Consider the following 15,984-nt stretch of genomic DNA (forward strand, 5'->3'; position numbering starts at 1 on the left):
CAAACGAACATTAAATTATGTTTTTTTACTGTAATGTGTAATTTTTATATAGGAATGCCAGATACACACTTTATGCATTCGTTGCGTTCCGTCGCCGCTAGATTTTAGTGTTACGCATGTCAAGTACCAGACAGTCGCAACGCCTTAAACAAAAGCAAGATTCAGAAAGCAGACGTTCTGATTCAACCTCACTTAAAACTCAACCACAAAGGATAAGTGTAGCAATACAAACTACTAAAATTCGTTCACGCAAAACCACACAGTGCACAATGACATCTTCGCCTACAACTACAGAACTTATCTCTTCTGAGAACACTACACCTGGATTATCAAGTTCTTCTACATCTTCAATAACTACAGAGAATGTCAGTTCTGAGAACCCTACACCGCGCTCATTCAGTTCTTCCACCTCTTCGAATACGGAGACGGTTATGTTGCCTGATAACTATATAAAATTTTTGACCTCGAACAAACGCGAGCCTATTTGGGAGCAGCCTGTCAGGCAATGGATTGATAATATTACTGCTTCATTCACATATTTCGGAATCATCGATCCTGATTTTAAACTCAAATATGTAATTCAGAGTTTCACGCCAGATCAGTATGCTAGAATGGAGGAGTTTATGCCAGATCGAGACACTAAAATAACGAAGGATGAATATGATAACTTTATTGACGCTATCAAACAAATTTTCGAGTTAAATTTCATCGACCAAATCGAGGCGTTAGGCCCTAAATGCAAGAATATGACACCTACCCAAATATACAGCTTAATTTGTCGTACGCTAGATTTCCACGCTTCAAAAAACCCGATTCCGGAGCAAATATTACGGTTTTATTTTGTTCAACTTGTACCAGAACCAGTGGCGATTTTCGTAAGGCGACTTTTTGCAAAAAGTGGAACAAAACGCTCCATGAGTCAAATTGTAGACATGGCAGAAACATTCTGGGATACAAATTCCCAGGCGTTGCTACTAATTCTAAAACAACACCACAATCTGACACAAGAGCTTATTCAGAGTTGTTGGCAGAGATGAAACAGCTTAAAACTCAGTTAGACAAGGTTACACAGGAAAAACAGCAAACCTACCGCTCAAATTACAACCGTCAGCAGAGAGGCAATGATTACCAGGACAGACCACCTCAGAGATACAACAATTTGAGAGGACCGCCTAGACGAGATCGCCAATATCGTGGTCCACCCCCGGAACTTCACGGTCCGCCTTTTCGACACAATAATGGACCGCCAATGAACATTTCTCAACAAAACACGGACCCCAATCTCTGTTACTATCACGCGACTTTTGGCGACAAAGCTTACAAATGCAAAGGTGTAGGATGTGCCATGGCTCCTCAAAATTTTCACTAAGATCGGGTCAAAGTTGTCGAAAACCCGAAAGAATCTGTGCAACAGCAAACTCAGCATGGCAACAACCAACTTCTCTTATGTACATAATTGATGAATCGAGTCGACGTCGATTTCTTGTCGATTCTGGGTCATTTCTTTCAATTATTCCAGCTGATTTTATACCTATAAAGAAACCACTTAGTCATTCCCTTTATGCCATCAATGGTACGAAGATACCATGGTATGGGACTCGTTTGTTAACCCTTGATCTTGGAGATGGTCTTACCTACAACTTTGAATTTCAAATCGCGAAAGTGCGAACCCCTATCATTGGCATTGATTTCCTGACCAAATACAACTTATTACTCGATGTGGGTTCAGCTACATTGAAAAATCCACGCTCTCAACACTACATTAAAGGCAGGAGAACCTTTATGCCGACAATTGCTGCTTCATTCATTTCACCTAGCCACGATAGTCGAGTTACAAACTTACTACGGAAATATGAAGATATTACTATTCCTAAACATACATCTGTTCGCTTTAAACACAATACAGTACATCGAATACAAACAAATGGACAAATTATTTCAGCCAAACCAAGAAGAGTACCCTTTCACTTGCAAGCTTCTGTGGAACAAGAAATTAAAACTTTATTAGCCTTAGGAGATATAATTCCATGTAATTCAGTTTATAATTCTCCAGTTACCATCGTTCCAAAGCGGGGTTCTAATGCTATCAGGCTGTGTCTCGATTTTCGACTTTTGAATTCAATCACGATCAAGGAAAAACACCCCGTGCCACACTTGTACGATTTTGTCAATAAATTGCATGGCTGTCGACATTTCACTACACTTGATCTCACAAAAGCTTATAATCATATTCCTATCTTGGAATCGGATCAACCAAAAACAGCCTTTTCCTGCAACAATAAAATGTACATGTTTAAAACTCTTTGTTTCGGGCTAGCATCTGCCCCAGCGACGTTCAATTATTTCATGACCGAAGTTTTAGCGAACATCGACAATATATTTGTATTCTTCGACGATATTCTCATTGCAACCAAAAGAGAGGAAGAACATTTCAGAACACTAGATCAAGTTCTAGAATTCTTACACATTTATGGACTTACTATAAATCCAGATAAATGCCATTTCAACAAATCAGAAATTAAATTCTTAGGCCATCATGTTACGCCCGAAGGAATACAACCCTTAGCCGACAAGGTGGAAGTATTGCAGAAATATCCTCAACCGAACACATTGAGAGAATTAAGATCTTTTATTGGTCTTTATACATATTATAATCGCTTTGTAAAGAACATTGCTACCATTATACGACCTTTAAATGAGATGACAGTTGGGAAGCCTAGTAAACGTTCTCGAATCAAATGGAATGATGAATCTTTGAAAGCTTTTGATGACATTAAACATGCTTTAGCCAATGCTACGCTGTTGGTTCATCCACATCATCAAGCACCCATTTCTTTAATTACTGATGCATCTGACATTGAAATATCAGGTGTTTTGCAAATGTTTGAAAATAATCAATGGAGACCTCTGGGCATGTTTTCGAGAGCTCTTCGTGGTCCCCAGAAAACTTATTTTACTTTTGGCAAGGAACTTTTGGCTATTTTTGAATCTATCAAATATTTCCGGCATGAATTGACAGGAAGAAAATTTCAATTAATCTCTGACTCGAAAAGCCTGGTACAGGCTATTCAAAGTCCGAAAGAGCGATTAATCCAACGGGAGGCCCGTCAGCTTGAATATATATCAACTTTCGATTTCACAGTAAAACACATTGCCGGTGCATTGAATATCGCAGCGGACACATTGAGCCGAATTGAAATTCACCCCGCAGAGCATGGTGGAATAAATGCCATTGTACCTCAACAAGAAATTATCCCGTTAACTGACATCTATAACGCACAACAAAACGACCACGAGCTAAAGCAACTTTTAACGAACGCAAGCAAGCATTCTCTACAGTTAGTACAATTTCCAGTCCCAGGATTGGCGGGAAACATTATTTGTGACGTCAGCCTTGCTGGCAAACCTCGAACATATATTCCAACTTCATTACGATATCGTATTATCAACCTAACTCATAATTTGTGTCATCCAGGAATATCAGGAACTCAACAACTTATAAAAGACAGTTATGTCTGGCCGAATATGAGTAAAGACATCCGTAAGTTTGTTCGTGAGTGCATACGATGCCAGAAAGCAAAAGTTCAACGACACATACGCACAGAATTGAAAAACATCAAAGTTCCAGATGAACGTTTTAGCACTATCAACGTAGATTTACTTGGACCACTCCCCCAATCTCATGGTTATGTTTATTTGCTTATGATAATTGACAGATATACAAGATATCCAATTTGTGTTCATTTGTGTTCCATTGAAGGACAGTTTGACTAATACAATTGTACACGCTTTCACTAATAATTATATAAGCCATTTTGGTGCTCCTAGTACCGTTATTACAGATAATGGACCGCAATTTACATCAACAACTTGGAAAGATTTCATGACATTCCTTGGTTCAAAACATATATTGACAGCGCCATATCGTCCTCAAGAAAATTCTTTAGTTGAGCGTCTCAATCGAACTGTTAAAGCTTCTCTTAGAGCTTGTGAACATCCATCTGACTGGTTTCCGAATTTGGGTTTCGTATTACTTGGTATTCGATCAGTTGTTAAAGAAGATTTGGGTTTCAGTCCTGCCGAGTTAGTTTACGGATCAACATTACGCCTTCCAGGACAGTTTGTGGAACCGCAACCAGACGCGAAAAATACTGACCCTCATACATATGTAAATAAACTCAAGCGATTTTTCAGAAATCTCTGTTCAAATCCAACACGCAAACAGCCTTCAAGGAAAACTTATATACCAAAGGACTTGAGAAATTGTAGCCATGTTTTCATCAAAATCAGTCGATCAAGAAAAGGACTGGAAAACTTCTATGAAGGACCCTTCCAGGTCTTAAAACGTGGAAGTAAGCATTTTATCGTCGACCGGAACTCAAAGCCGTATGAATGTTCAATTGACAACTTAAAAGTTGCACACCTACCAACTTCTGACCTATGGCATGCAGATATTGAGGATAGGAATCTTGGCGCCAAATCAAATGAACAACCGGCGAGCGATGTCACTGTTTCGCGCCCACGGACTTTCAATTTCAATATTTCAAATAATAATGATACGATATCCGATACAAGCACGAAACGATCAAATTGCGATGCAGAAATTCATTTTACAGATTCAGCACATCGACTGGGGCCGTCTCCGGAAATGTCAAATCAGCAACAATCAAATCGGCCGCGAAGGCTGAGAAAACTCCCACGCCATTTAAGCAAAGACTTTATTCTATCAGGCGAATTTCAGAGAGAATTAAGATCTTTTATTGGTCTTTGTACATATTATAATCGCTTTGTAAAGAACTTTGCTACCATTATACGACCTTTAAATGAGATGACAGTTGGGAAGCCTAGTAAACGTTCTCGAATCAAATGGAATGATGAATCTTTGAAAGCTTTTGATGACATTAAACATGCTTTAGCCAATGCTACGCTGTTGGTTCATCCACATCATCAAGCACCCATTTCTTTAATTACTGATGCATCTGACATTGAAATATCAGGTGTTTTGCAAATGTTTGAAAATAATCAATGGAGACCTCTGGGCATGTTTTCGAGAGCTCTTCGTGGTCCCCAGAAAACTTATTTTACTTTTGGCAAGGAACTTTTGGCTATTTTTGAATCTATCAAATATTTCCGGCATGAATTGACAGGAAGAAAATTTCAATTAATCTCTGACTCGAAAAGCCTGGTACAGGCTATTCAAAGTCCGAAAGAGCGATTAATCCAACGGGAGGCCCGTCAGCTTGAATATATATCAACTTTCGATTTCACAGTAAAACACATTGCCGGTGCATTGAATATCGCAGCGGACACATTGAGCCGAATTGAAATTCACCCCGCAGAGCATGGTGGAATAAATGCCATTGTACCTCAACAAGAAATTATCCCGTTAACTGACATCTATAACGCACAACAAAACGACCACGAGCTAAAGCAACTTTTAACGAACGCAAGCAAGCATTCTCTACAGTTAGTACAATTTCCAGTCCCAGGATTGGCGGGAAACATTATTTGTGACGTCAGCCTTGCTGGCAAACCTCGAACATATATTCCAACTTCATTACGATATCGTATTATCAACCTAACTCATAATTTGTGTCATCCAGGAATATCAGGAACTCAACAACTTATAAAAGACAGTTATGTCTGGCCGAATATGAGTAAAGACATCCGTAAGTTTGTTCGTGAGTGCATACGATGCCAGAAAGCAAAAGTTCAACGACACATACGCACAGAATTGAAAAACATCAAAGTTCCAGATGAACGTTTTAGCACTATCAACGTAGATTTACTTGGACCACTCCCCCAATCTCATGGTTATGTTTATTTGCTTATGATAATTGACAGATATACAAGATATCCAATTTGTGTTCATTTGTGTTCCATTGAAGGACAGTTTGACTAATACAATCGTACACGCTTTCACTAATAATTATATAAGCCATTTTGGTGCTCCTAGTACCGTTATTACAGATAATGGACCGCAATTTACATCAACAACTTGGAAAGATTTCATGACATTCCTTGGTTCAAAACATATATTGACAGCGCCATATCGTCCTCAAGAAAATTCTTTAGTTGAGCGTCTCAATCGAACTGTTAAAGCTTCTCTTAGAGCTTGTGAACATCCATCTGACTGGTTTCCGAATTTGGGTTTCGTATTACTTGGTATTCGATCAGTTGTTAAAGAAGATTTGGGTTTCAGTCCTGCCGAGTTAGTTTACGGATCAACATTACGCCTTCCAGGACAGTTTGTGGAACCGCAACCAGACGCGAAAAATACTGACCCTCATACATATGTAAATAAACTCAAGCGATTTTTCAGAAATCTCTGTTCAAATCCAACACGCAAACAGCCTTCAAGGAAAACTTATATACCAAAGGACTTGAGAAATTGTAGCCATGTTTTCATCAAAATCAGTCGATCAAGAAAAGGACTGGAAAACTTCTATGAAGGACCCTTCCAGGTCTTAAAACGTGGAAGTAAGCATTTTATCGTCGACCGGAACTCAAAGCCGTATGAATGTTCAATTGACAACTTAAAAGTTGCACACCTACCAACTTCTGACCTATGGCATGCAGATATTGAGGATAGGAATCTTGGCGCCAAATCAAATGAACGACCGGCGAGCGATGTCACTGTTTCGCGCCCACGGACTTTCAATTTCAATATTTCAAATAATAATGATACGATATCCGATACAAGCACGAAACGATCAAATTGCGATGCAGAAATTCATTTTACAGATTCAGCACATCGACTGGGGCCGTCTCCGGAAATGTCAAATCAGCAACAATCAAATCGGCCGCGAAGGCTGAGAAAACTCCCACGCCATTTAAGCAAAGACTTTATTCTATCAGGCGAATTTCAGATGGATATCTGATGACCATATTTCAATACTTTGCTTTGTCATGCTTTGTATGAGTACGCAAGCCGTTGAGGGACCACTGAAATTATGTCACAAATCGTTACATGGACAGACTTACGACATACGCAAACTAGCTATTTGTAATCGACACAAACTTCATACAATGAAGAATTGTTCAGCAAACATCTACGAGACATCTAACACGTTCAAATACCTCAGCCAATGCGCACCCAATTCCGGTTTTTGCCGGAACGGTGAGTTTACATTTGTTTGGAATGTTGAAGATACGAAAGCTTGTAGAGCTCGCAACTTTCCGAAATTCAACACTACCGAATTCTTGTTATATTACAATGAATCGGGCAATCTTACCGATTGGAAATACCGATCATTGCAAACCTTCGAAACTTGTTCTCAACTAACGAAATCTTGCATTGAATTAAACGAAGTCTATTGTGCATACAATGGCTTTGTTTTAAACGTAAATGACAACTGCCAAGACATTGTCAGATTACGTCATAAAGGCGTGGCCGCTATTTGGCCTCATTTACGCTTTATTCGTTGTACCCCTGCTTTACATAGGTTATTTCATCTATCGAAGCTTGCCAAACTGCCGAATGTCCGTTCGCCGTACATTAACAAATGGATTGCTGCAACCAATACAACGACTTCTCAGCATACCACGACAAACCGTAGTACAATTCAACAAACAACAAGAAATACACCAGTTATCCGATGTCGAAATTGACGATGAATCGATGGAAAATGCTAGCAACTTCTCAGGTGCGAGCACCCAAGCTCAAATGGAGTCGAAAGTTTGACTGTAACAACCTTTTAATTTATCCCCACCCTATTAAGTCAACTCGATTCCGGCGGTCGTTGCGAGTTGTATATGGTGTGTATCTCGCAATGTGTCGCCTCGTTATTAATCATCCTGTATTTATTTTTATCAATTTAATCGTTTTGTATTTTATTACTTTTTTCTTCTATAAAACATCAAAACACCTTAGTATAAGAATTTAAATATAAAAAAAAAAAAACATACAAATAAAATAATTGTGCAGTGTCAGTTTTCTTTTCTGTGTAAATACTTGTTATTAATCAATGCCTTGTTTTTTAGATATCACGAGTTCTTTTACTTCATATAGAATTTGATTCAGGTTCAATTTCAGGGATTCAATGGTTCAATAATCTGTCAAATTACTCACTATTCAATTTACAGGATTTTTTCTTATTATTTTATTTCAAATACCCTCTAATGCCAATTTTACAATCTTAAACACCAAACCAATTTCGGTTTTATTATCAAGTACTAATTCCGCCATTTGTTTCTTCTCAGGCCCTTCCTTTAAACATCAAGTGTTTTACATTCTTTTAGGTCCTTTCTTTCAAGTATTGTCGCCATTTTGTTTACTATTTCGTTACAATTCCATTTTAATAGTGTTAAGCATTTCTAAGCAACATAGAGAGAGACCCTTTGAATTTTTTTTCTCGTATTTTGTTTTCTCTCGTAAACGGCGTATATTCTCTTGTATACCTTAACCATTACTCATCATATCGTACCAATATCTTTTATTAATTCGTGTTATTTTGTTTTCTTTCACTCCATCTCTCGGCGGCCGGACTCCAAAATTTAAAAAATTATCAAGTTAATTTTTTTTACTGTCGAGGGGGAATTGTGTAGCGAATGTGCATTGTGTAACTATGAATTATAATGTATTTAACCCTTTCATTTTAATAGTGTGTTCCATTTCCCACAATAGGTCATTTTATTGTAGCAACACTGATTACTGATTACATGTACTGCCTTTCTCGTATCGACCAATTTGATGACGTATCGTCCCGGCTTGCCGAGAGGGCTGCATAATATTGTGTTTAGATCCACTTCTGTTTTTACTGCGTTAAGTGTGATGTGTTTTGATTCACTCCTGATTTACTGTGTTAAGAGTTAAGTGTGTCTCAATTTTATCTGTTTTCGGAATTTGGATTGTGCATCTTCCTATAATATACAACAACGATTAGCATCAACACTGTGTGCTTATTATCGTCTGAAGGAGTCCAGATTGGAGTCACATTCCATAACGCGTGTCAAAACAATAACGCGGGAATCGAACTTAAACATATGGGTGATAGTCTTTATCCCATCATCAGCATCTCATCTCTTTCTCCCTATACCGGTGTCTACCAACTTGGTTTACATACTTCAAGAGTACCTTTTTGTATTACAGTTGTGAAACAGAAAAAGCTGAATGTCGGTCTTATTCCATCTGTAAAGTTACCAAAAACTCCACAACGAATGAACAATGTGTATTATCGATGAAATGAAAAGTGACATATAAAAAATACAGAAGCTGTAGAAAATTTTTTGCATTACAGAAAAATTAGTTCACATATTAAATATTTTACATTACAAAAAAAAATGGTGCTTCAGAAGTATGTGTACCAATATGAAGGTAACTAATTTTGTTCGCCTACTTTATATCAAGTTGTGTAAATGGACTAAATTCTATCGGTAGGGGGATATTCACTTGTGTAACACAGACAATTCCCGAACTTTTAATAGAACAAAGATGAGGAGAATCGTAACCTAACCTGGTACACATACTACGAGTACCGAAAAAACAGCCCACATAGTAAAAGCAGTTATGGAAATACTTTTCATTACAGAAAAATTAATTCAAATAGTAAATAGCAGACAAAGGAAAAATAGCTCACATAGTTAATACCAGTCATGAAATATTTCTCACTATTGATTACAAAAGTACAATTGCATCCAAATCAACAGTATCTATACGACTATATAAAGGATCTTTAAAATTAAATAATATGCAAGAATCATATTGATAACAAATTGTATTCTAATAAATTTTAATATATCTAAATCAAAATCTTCATAAATATTTTTTGTAGATTTACAATACAGGAAAATATATGAAACAAACTCAGGTTCTCCATTACATAATACACACATTTCATTCCCTGCTTTTCTTCCAATTTCTGGCTTTTGTTTTCAATGGCAAGATATCCCAGAGTAATTTATAATTAAAATCAGTATTTTTAATAAGTAAACGAATACGGTAGCTCGCAGAGCCATGTGATTCATATGGAGCACAGAGCTATGATTGAGAGAGGCCGTGGTTCGCCATATATTTAGGCCTTCTTTTCGGCTTTCCCCTTGGATAAATATGTAAATCCCATGTTATATCAATTAATAAATACATAAATACCCGCACTCCTCTCGGCGACTGGTTCATATTCTGTTCTGTAGATACGTTTTCTGTCTAATAGATATGCATTCCCAAAAAGCATATGCTCATAGATGTATGCTTTCAGCGTACCATACTTCGAAACCCAAAATCAAATATGTATTGAAGAATTAAAGACCTCAAGTCAAGGTAATACGGCCAATTTCGCACCCGACTCGGCTGAAGCAAGGGATTTTGGCAGCGAGCAATGCGTTTTCTTAATATGCAACGAACCATTTAGCTGGACGACGTAAGAATGCAGGGAACAATGCCACAATGAGCAAATCTTTTCAAGTTTCCACTCATTGTATATATGCTCATTGGTCTGTGCAAAGCCGTAATCAGAGGGGGAGGGGGATTTTTTGAAACAGTGTCAAAGACATCCTTCAGCCGACACAATATCCTAATTTACGCTAACTTCGGCATTTAAAACAATGAAGTATAAATGTCATTTCCGCAAAGAACCGATAATAGCAGGCATATGTCTTGGTTAACGGTAAATATTATTCCTGTTGTTGCATCTTATCAGATTGCTTGGCGATCGTTAGTTTTGATTGTTCCTTGAATTTTCCCGAGTGCAAAAATGTTCTGGAAAAGAGTTTTCTAGTCTTGTTAAAATTAAGTCAAAAAAGTGAAATCTAAATTTTAATAATGATTCTTTCATGTGGAGAGCATTTGAAAACAAAATGCCATATTATATAAGAACAAAGAAGCTACTAAATTACCTTTGTTTTTTCCAAACTTTTGCGGGGAATTCGTAGCTGCTTCTGTCAGTAAGAACTGAAAGAATCATTTATAATGACTTGGCCCACACTCCCCGGATTTCATTTTTTACTTTCTGTTCATAATTAAACATCGGTATTTGTTATGTATACAAAGTTCTTGAAAAATTGTAAAAGGTGTAACACGTTGAAAAAGGTTGAATATCACTGGCTTATAACGTCATGTATGTCGATAAGACAATCGTGGAGGATTTGAACGTATGATAAAGGCATAGTTTACTTTCACAGATTCAGCTCTGTCCACCACTTCGTTTGACTTTCGACTGCCCGAGAATCTGAATTAAATCTCGCCTCGGTTTGTTCATCAGATTGTTTGCCGTGGGCCGTGGCATGTAGGTTACCGTACCTATGTAACCTAACGTGAGTAACAACCAAAGTGACTATAACCCAGTCACTTTGGTTATCTTATAACATTGCAGCGCGTGGCATGTGTTACCGGTATCAGCACTGCGCCCGTGCACATCAGTTAAAGATTGGGGTACCGCCCGGTACGGTACCGGTACCGGGGTCTAGTATAGTATAGTACCACAAGTACCGGTACTTCCGGTGGGCGTAGCATAACGAATTTTGCATATGCTATTCCTAACCCCCACCTGACTATGCCACCCAAATATTACGTCACTACGACGTCACCAACACGTCATAGGGATTGCCAAAGTACCGGTATGGCGCGGCGGTGTGGCTCAACGGGCTAAGCGTTAGGAATACCGGTACGCTCGCCACCGCACCTCTATTTACTCTGCCTGGGTTCGCAGGTTCGAATCCCATGCAGGGATGATTATGTGCGAGCGGATTGCTGGACTCCTCGCCGTCGTTGGGTGGTTCACGTAACCGCTGGTCGGTTACGGCTTCCTCCACCACCACCACCAAGTCCATGCTTCCGAAAACAAAAAATACAGTAAAACTAATCCCATACCCGACTTGGAATGGTAACCGGACGAGAGGCCGTGGTTCGCCATATGGATAAGCCGTCTTATCGGCTTTTCTCTCCCCCGGGATAAATATGTAAATCCTATCCTAATTACGATTGCACGAAATGACATCTGCGCCGCCGATAATGAACTTGCTAAAGCCGGTCTGGTATAGTTTAGTACGGGTCTCATGTAGTTTCTTACCTAACATACTTCTAGTGGGTGTAGCATGACAATTTTTTCACATTTCAATCCTAACCCCCACCTGACTACACCATCCAAAAATTACGTCATTACGACGTCACAGTGACGTAATAGAGCCCTTCAAACTATACGAACTGCCATCCAAAACGCGCAAACGAGCACCCGAAATCGAACAGTTATTTCTCACGTTTTCCCGTTTAGTACCACATGTACTTGTAGTTGACCTGGCTCAACAATTTTTGCATATGTCAATCCTAACCCCCACCTGACTAGGTCACCGAAAAATTACGTCATTTCGACGTCACAGTGGCGTAATAAGGCCCACCGAAGTATAGGGATGCTCGTCCAAAACGCACAGACGTTCACCCGAAATCGAGCAAGCAATTTCTCTCGTTTTCTCGTCACAACGATCACTATAGGAGAGAGATCGCCGGCTTGGGTCTGGTATAGTTTAGTACCACATGCACTTCTAGTTGGCCTGGCTCAACAATTTTTGCATATGTCAATCCTAACCCTCACCTGACTACGTCACCCAAAAATTACGTTCGTTATCGGCGGCGCAGATGTCATTTCGGGCGATCGTAATTATACATTGGCAAGACCTATGACATGATGGCGACATAGTAGTGACGTAATTTTTGGATGGCATAGTCGGGTGGGGGTTAGGAATAACATATGCAAAATTCGTTATGCTACGCCGCCATTACTGCATTAAGGAGTCTGTGTCCAGTAATCAGGTACCGATAATGTAGGCTATTTAGCCTGATCTCAGGATCTATAACTCAGTATTCGTAATTGTATAATGCATCCACTGACAGACTGAGGGCTGAGCCACATGGTACAGTACGGTAGTACCGGTAATACAGTAATAATACTGTAATAGGCTAATTGAGGATAGGTTCAGAGGTTGGTTTACGTAACCGCTGGTCGATTACGGCTTCCTCCCCATCAAGTCCATGCTTCCAAAAACAAATACTCAACTAGACTAATCCCATACCCGACATGGAATGGTACGGTACCAGTAACCGGATGAGAGGCTTTGGTTCGCCATATGGTTGAGCCATCTTATCGGTTTCCCCTCTCCCCCGAATAAATATGTAAATCCTATTCTATATAGCCTTAGTGGGGTGATGGGGTCTAGTATAGTTCTGTAGTTTAGTACCACGAGTACTTTTCAATAAAAAATGTAGTACTACAATACATAGTACCAAACTTTATTTAGTTCAATATGAATAATAGATTGGCTATAGAACTATTTTTAGATTTGTTTCACCTGTCTGCTGATATTATTTCATTTGATATTATTAGTCAGCATAAACCAATGTTGATAATTGTATTCTGGTTATGACCTAACCCCAAGACCAATGACACATAATTTCTGAGAGCATTGGAATCTTTATGTCACTGTAAGATTGTTCGCACCATCCATAATTCCTTTTGTTCTTTGCTCAATAAAAGTCTAAAAAAACCTTATAGTGTAGGCCAGTCAGTTCTATTTTGAGGTAGATATGTAATAAATTGTAGTAGACTCAAATTTTCTTTGGTAATATGAAGGTATTTTTCTTGTTCATATTATATCATTTATCTATTATAAATTAAGTTCTGGAAACATCACTATCTGACAATGCTTCGTTCGATTGCTTTGCGGTTGCTGAAAACCCCTCTTGTAAATGCACAAAGAAGAGGACTCACTCATGGAGTAGTTCACTACAGACCTCCTGTAAATAAAGTTACAGTTGGGGTGAGATTTTTTGTTTGGAATAAAATAAGTTTTTTTTATTCAACGACTGTTGTCCCAGTGTTACCAAGTCACACCCATTAGGGGTATTTAGAACTTTCATTATTATATTTTGGTATTACATATTCTACTTGTGTATATGTTGTTGAATGATGCATTTTTGGGATGAACAGTAATGTTATAATCCAGGGGTGCAAAACACAGGACAGTTTGGTATAAATTGTATTTATTATAAATCTTAATAACTAATCATTTCCAAGGTCCTTGATGGTCAGTAGATGCAAAAGAATTTGTTTATTTAAGGTGGATACTAAATATATTGGTGAAGCTGACAATCAACTAAAACTTCTCTGGACTCTAGAATTCAACCATCTTTTAAATGATGTTTTACAACAAAATTCATTACTGAACTTTCGCCTTGGAAAGAAAAAATAACCAGTTTTGTTGAGAAATGCAAAAATCAGGATTTGTCAATTTGCAGCATGTGCAGTTGTGAACAGGCATACTTAATAATAAAAATAAGAAAATATCAGCTTGGGACATTAGCTTGTGAGTTGTGACATGCTGTTAAAATATTTTAATTTATTTTGTCACATTTTCTCATTTGAGTTGTGCACCCCTGCTCTAATAATCATTATATATGTAGTATAGAATTATTTAGGTCATCCGAGTGAACACCTCTATTAAGTGAAAGCAATATAATATACAATGCTTATTTTCAGGAACTCATGGGCGCCTTTGTCGTGATGAACATCTGTGTCTGGGGTCCAGCATTGACATTTTGCAAGTTGAGTCGCAAATACAAACCAGACGATTGAGCAAAGTTTTAGTTCCATCCCATTTTGCTGTTTTTTGATTTTGTGATGTCGTAATACCGATTATTGTTTAAGATTATTTTAATTGCATGATTTTTATTTCAAACCAGGAGTTTCAGGAGAGCTATGTAGAATATTGTACCACTGGCCACAAATATAAGTATATGTATGACAAACAGCTGCCCAGACATTATAATTTGAAGAATGACATTGGATTTCATTTTCGAGAGTCCAAATTTTTTTTCAACCTGTAATCGGAGTTGATTAATTTTTCATGACCCTATTCGCAACCACGCTTTTTAATGAGCAGGGAAATATTGAATTTAGGTTTGTGAGGTGAGGAAGCTCGATTACCGTTTTTTTTCCAATGTGCAGAAGCCGAAGCTTATCCATTCGCGCGACTATACATTTCTCTATTTAATTGATAGCTAGTTGTATGGGCATGATGAAGTTGTGTACATTAGTATTCTTAAGACATTTGTGTATCACCAGCAGAATCGCACGTAGGTATCAATGCGTACGTTTCTGTTGGTAATGGCTTTCTCCACCATCCCATACCTGACATGGACTGGTAACCGGACCAGACGCTGTGGTTCGCCAGATGATTAAGCAGTCTTTTTTTTCTCTTTCATCTCCCCCTGCATAAATATGTAAATTTCATCATCTGACTGAGTGCCTTTTCTGGTTGACATACTCCTCAAAAACCTCCTCGGGCTTTAGGATAGGATTTACATATTTATCCTGGAGGAGAGCAAAGAAAGACGGCTTAGTCATATAACGAACCACGGCCTTTTGTTTGATTACCAGATCGGGTATGGGATTAGTTAGCCAGTTAATTTGTTTTCGGAAGCATGGACTTGATGGTGGAGGAAGCCGTAACCGACCAGCGGTTACGTGAATCACCCTGCGGCGGCGAGGATAGGATTTACATATTTATCCCGGGGGAGAGGAAAGGCGATAAGACGGCTTATCCATATGGCGAACCACGGCCTCTCGTCCGGTTACCATTCCAAGTCGGGTATGGGATTAGTTTTACTGTATTGTTTGTTTTCGGAAGCATGGACTTGGTGGTGGAGGAAGCCGTAACCGACCAGCGGTTACGTGAACCACCCAACGACGGCGAGGAGTCCAGCAATCCTCTCGCACATAACCATCCCTGCATGGGATTCGAACCTGCGAACCCACGCAGAGTAATTAGAGGTGCGGTGGCGAGCGTATTCCTAACGCTTAGCCCGTTGAGCCGCGCCGAGGAGTTCAATTCTCTCGCACATGATCATCCCCGCAGGGGATGCGAACCCACGAAGGGTAATCAGAGATGCGCTGTCGAGCGTATTCCTAACGCTTAGCACGATGCGCCGGACCGCCTTTTTCGGAGAAACTAACAACCACTGGGATCATTGTGGTGTAACCATCGACACCTTTAACA

General features: G+C 38.8%; 1 protein-coding gene and 1 long non-coding RNA gene across 2 annotated transcripts; both read left to right on the plus strand.

Moving 5' to 3' along the window:
• Positions 1 to 6,011: 6,011 nt before the first annotated feature.
• On the plus strand, positions 6,012 to 6,881 carry LOC144432026 (uncharacterized). Its single transcript, XM_078120035.1, has one exon. It carries the CDS (start codon positions 6,012 to 6,014, stop codon positions 6,879 to 6,881), a length of 870 nt encoding a protein of 289 aa, XP_077976161.1.
• A 6,718-nt stretch (positions 6,882 to 13,599) lies between these two features.
• Positions 13,600 to 14,637, plus strand: LOC120335942 (uncharacterized). The gene is made up of 2 exons (XR_005568729.2): positions 13,600 to 13,746; positions 14,466 to 14,637. It is a non-coding gene; the product is annotated as an uncharacterized LOC120335942 (long non-coding RNA).
• Positions 14,638 to 15,984: the final 1,347 nt, after the last annotated feature.

The sequence above is a fragment of the Styela clava genome, chromosome 2 (assembly GCF_964204865.1).
Source record: "Styela clava chromosome 2, kaStyClav1.hap1.2, whole genome shotgun sequence".
NCBI lineage: Eukaryota > Metazoa > Chordata > Ascidiacea > Stolidobranchia > Styelidae > Styela > Styela clava.

What these genes read in the sequence shown, in the direction of transcription:
- LOC144432026 (XM_078120035.1), top strand. Translation starts at nt 6,012, where the DNA reads ATGACATTCCTTGGTTCAAAACATATATTGACAGCGCCATATCGTCCT.